The sequence below is a fragment of the Balaenoptera acutorostrata genome, chromosome 5 (genome assembly GCF_949987535.1).
Source record: "Balaenoptera acutorostrata chromosome 5, mBalAcu1.1, whole genome shotgun sequence".
Lineage (NCBI taxonomy): Eukaryota > Metazoa > Chordata > Mammalia > Artiodactyla > Balaenopteridae > Balaenoptera > Balaenoptera acutorostrata.
The window spans coordinates 140,790,142-140,794,050 of record NC_080068.1 but is presented as its reverse complement, the minus strand read 5'-3'; the positions used below and the strand labels follow the sequence as shown (position 1 = coordinate 140,794,050).

General features: G+C 57.8%; 1 protein-coding gene across 14 annotated transcripts in view; it reads left to right on the top strand.

Moving 5' to 3' along the window:
* Positions 1-3,367, top strand: part of ABLIM2 (actin binding LIM protein family member 2) — a 151,012-nt gene extending 147,645 nt beyond the window's left edge. For all 14 annotated transcript variants that reach the window (XR_009008365.1, XR_009008375.1, XR_009008372.1 and 11 more), the window contains one exon: positions 1,600-3,367. Coding sequence is in view for 1 of the 14 variants with exons in the window: in XM_007172317.2 (XP_007172379.2) it covers positions 1,600-1,713 (114 nt within the window). In the remaining 13 variants the exon portion in view is untranslated. The remainder of the gene's footprint in view (positions 1-1,599) is intronic.
* The last annotated feature ends 542 nt before the right edge of the window (positions 3,368-3,909 follow it).

Sequence of the window (3,909 nt, the reverse complement as noted above, 5' to 3'; positions counted from 1 at the left end):
CAATTTTAACCATTTTAAAGTGTATGACTGAGTGGCGTTTAATACATTCTCAAGGTTGTACGACCTCCACTACTTCTGTCCAATTCCAGAACACTTTTATCAGCCCAGCAGGAAACCCCGTACCGTTGACCAGCTATTCTCGGGTCCTTTCCCTCACCAAGACCCCGGCAATGACTACTCTGGTTTTGGGCCCTGTGGATCTGCCCATCCTGGACGTTTCGTATAAATGGGATCAGCTTAACGGTCGTGTCCGTGTTTTAGCGAACGTCAGAGCTTCACGACTTTGTGTGGGTGAACCGTGTTCCCGAGTCTGAATCGAGCTCATTTTGTTTATCCATTTGTCCTTCGATGGGCAGTTGGATTGTTGCCGCTCTTGGCCCTTGTGGGTGATGCCGCTGTGAACGTGGGTGTGCAGGTGTCCGCGCGAGTTTGGGTCCTCTGGGATCCACCTGCGAGTGGATCTGCTGGGTCGCGCGGTGATCATGCTAAGCACACGGAAGATCAGCCAGACTGGTTTCCACACGGCCACACGGAAGCCACACTTCTCAAATGGGGGCCAGAGGGGGGATTTGAACCGGGTCCTCTGGGGCCAGAACCTGACCCCCCCCTCCTGTTGCAGAGTGTCCCCCACCTCCTTTCCGTCTTCCCCTCAGCCCTCCCAGGCAGGAGGGGGACAGCCTCACTCCCCCTGGGAAGCCCCCCGGGAGATGGTACCGTGCCCACCCGAGCTGGGTCTCGAAGGTCAAGAAGGAGGTACTGAGGAAGACAGATGTGGGGTTGATGGGAGCAGAAACCTGCAAGGAACAGTCTAGAATTCGGGTGGCAATCAGGGGAAGATCCACAGAGGCTGCTCTATCTCGGATCATAACAAACGTGCCCAACACACACTGGCCCTGCCCGTGGCCGGGCTCAGCCCTGAGAGCTGACCTGCACTGACCCACTCACCCACGCAGCTCTGGGGGGGTTGCCAGGGTGACCCCATTTACAGGTGAGTAGACCGAGGTGGTGCAGGTGCCCTTGACACCGTGCTGCTCAGCCTCTCCATTGTGCCCCCGGGATCGGGCTCAGAGAGACAAAAAACTCACTCATGGTCACACAGCAGAGGTGGGGAAGAGGGAGGATTTGAACTGAGGCTCCTTTGCTCACCTTCCACACCTCAGCGTCCTCATCTGTGAAATGGGGGCGAAATAAACCACCCACTTCCGGCTCTCAAACGGCGACCATGAAAATTAAATGAAATCATGAATGTGCCCACATATGCTAATCTCCTGAAACCTCAGCCACTTCCAGGCAGGAGGAAGTCCTCTCCCGGGCGTGCTTTCAAACTTTGTCTGCAGTGGGACACGTGTCTGTAGGTGTCAGGAGTCAGGGCTCTGGCCCCGGTTCTGCAGCTGGTCACCGTGGGGCCCTAACCAGATCTCTTTCCTCTGGGCTTGGTTCTGTCCGCTGCAAAGCAGAGTGATGGGGATACAGAGGGAAGGTGGGGAGCCCAAGGGCCCCGGGTGCGCTGAGGGGGACCACCCCATCCTTGCTGCAGATCCCGGCTCAAGGGGCGAAGTTGCTGACTGCTCCCCTCTGGGTTTTCCTTTTTTTCTGAAGAGACACTTGTCAGCCGAGGAGTTCCAGGAAGTGTTTGGGATGAGCATGGAAGAGTTTGACCGCCTGGCCCTCTGGAAGAGGAACGACCTCAAGAAGAAAGCCCTGCTGTTTTGACACCGCCGAGGCCCCTGACCACGGGCACGCCTGCGGGAACCACCAGACCCCTCCTCTTGCACTTGGCTTTGGCTTCTCTGTGTCCACGGTGGGCGGTGGGCGCCTGGAAGGGCCGGGCTGGGGCCTGGGGGCGGGAGGAGGTCCCAGAGCAGGTGCAGCCCCCCCGTTTCTGCCAGCACCGCTCCCGCCCGTAGTTTAGGGCCCAGACGCCTGGCTTCGCACTATTCCTTCCCCGCTGTTGCTTGCCATCAGGGAGATGCTGCAAGTCACTGCCCCGGAGATGGGGGAACAGACAAGTGCAGCCCACCTCCCAGGCCTCCGGGCAGTGCCCACCCCACGCTGGGCCCTGGGGCCACAGAGGCGATGGGACCGGAGATTTGAGGAGGCCTGTCGATGACAGGCGCTGACAGGGTCATGGGTGGGTGGGCGCACGGCGTGGCCCCCCTCACCTGCTCAGCCTCAGGAGGCACGGCCTGGCACATGGGCCCCCCACCCCCGAGGCAGGGGGAGTGCCACCCAGGGCTGCAAGAAGCATGGGGGCTCGGTTTTTACGGCCTTTGTGATGAATCAGTGTTTAGGAAGGAACTTCAGTCTAAACAGGCAGCTTCTGCCAGGGCCCTCCGTGCACTGCATTTTTCTTCCAGATCATCCCTTAGATGCCTAAATGATATCTTTAAAGTAACACAGAAGTTTTTATTTTATTAAAAAGTAGAGCCTACTTAAAGACAACATATATAAAGAGTTTAATTCTACGGTCCCGCTGAAGGGGAGCACCTCCAGCCTGATTCCCCACTGTTCGCGTCTGTGTGGTTTCGGGTTTTGGGTGTGTTCCTAATGCACAGGACTCCTTGTCTGTTTTCTTTGTGCTTTTTTGCTTTTTGACCTGTCATACAGGTACCCCGAAAGGCAGACCCACGCCCCGCCCCCCCCCCCATAATGCTGTTTGTAAGTACATGTAAAGTACAGTCGCCACTGTTTTTCTCACTGTCATTTTCCAAGTCTTGGAGAGAAGACCTCCTCCCCTGACAGCCAGTGCCCCAGAATGAAGGATTTCCATGCCCTCTTGGTGACATGGCCAGGGGTGTCACACCTTCCCCCGTTCTCCCCCATAAAACACGGACACCCCCAGGGAAGGATGCTCGTGCCGGGTCCTGAGACCGACAGCCAGACCCTCGGGGAGACGGGATGGGAGGTGCCGCCTAGATCCGCCAAGTCAGCAGGGCATCCGCGGCAGGAGGCCGGCGGGTCCCCCGCTGGAAGGCGTCCTGCTTGTGATTAGGTGTGGGCTAGAGCGTGGTGCCTGACGCGGAATGTTTGCCAATGCGTTGAGAGGCCTGTGAAACACTGCAAAGGTGTCCCCAGAGTCTGTCCCCCTCCCCATCTTCGTGAGGCTGCATCTTTCTGTGTGTCCTGGATGTTCCCATCCGTGAGTCAACGTCACTCAGCTTCCTTTTGGCCCCGTAACACGCCAGTCCCTCTGCGCACCTGGCTTCTCACCAGCCCGGCTTGGCCAGGGAGAGGAGTTCTCAGCACCTAGTACGCTTCCCTCCACTTTGCGATCTGAGCCCGGGCCACTGGAAACCCCCAGTTTCTCACTAGTGAACGTCATGTCGGACTAGGGGAGCCTGGAACAATAAAGGATGATGTATTATAACTTGTGAAAGTGAAAAGCCACTTCTTACAAAGGCGCGTCATTTCCAGGCATGGACCCCCTTCTACTGACAGTCCTTGGGGAGAGCGTCTGCCCAAAGTGGTCGCCCCGGAAGCGTGCACAGAGCCGGGCGGGACGGCCCCAGGGTTGGCATCGGGAACGCCCTGGGACAGCGCTTTCTAGGGCAGCCCGTAAGGGTGGGGCCCTCTGCTTGCTCTAGAGCCCCTCAGCTAGGCACCAGGTCCTGACGGGAGGGATGCTTATGCCTGCCCCCAGTCAGGCTGGGGAGACAGACCAGCAAACAGACAATGACAATAAGACTGACCCTTTGGAGAAGGTCCAGAGGAGGCCCCATATACACCCCAGAGGTCAGGGGGCCGGGCTTTCTGAGAAGGTGTTGCCAAACTTATTCTTGACAGATGAGGAGGTGTTCCCAGAGGCCAAGGAAGGGAAGGGTGTTCCAGGTAGAGGGAACAGCAGGAGTGGACACTGAGCCAGAGGCAGCTTCCTAGGTTCCAGAAACTTGGGTTGCTGGTTATGGCTGG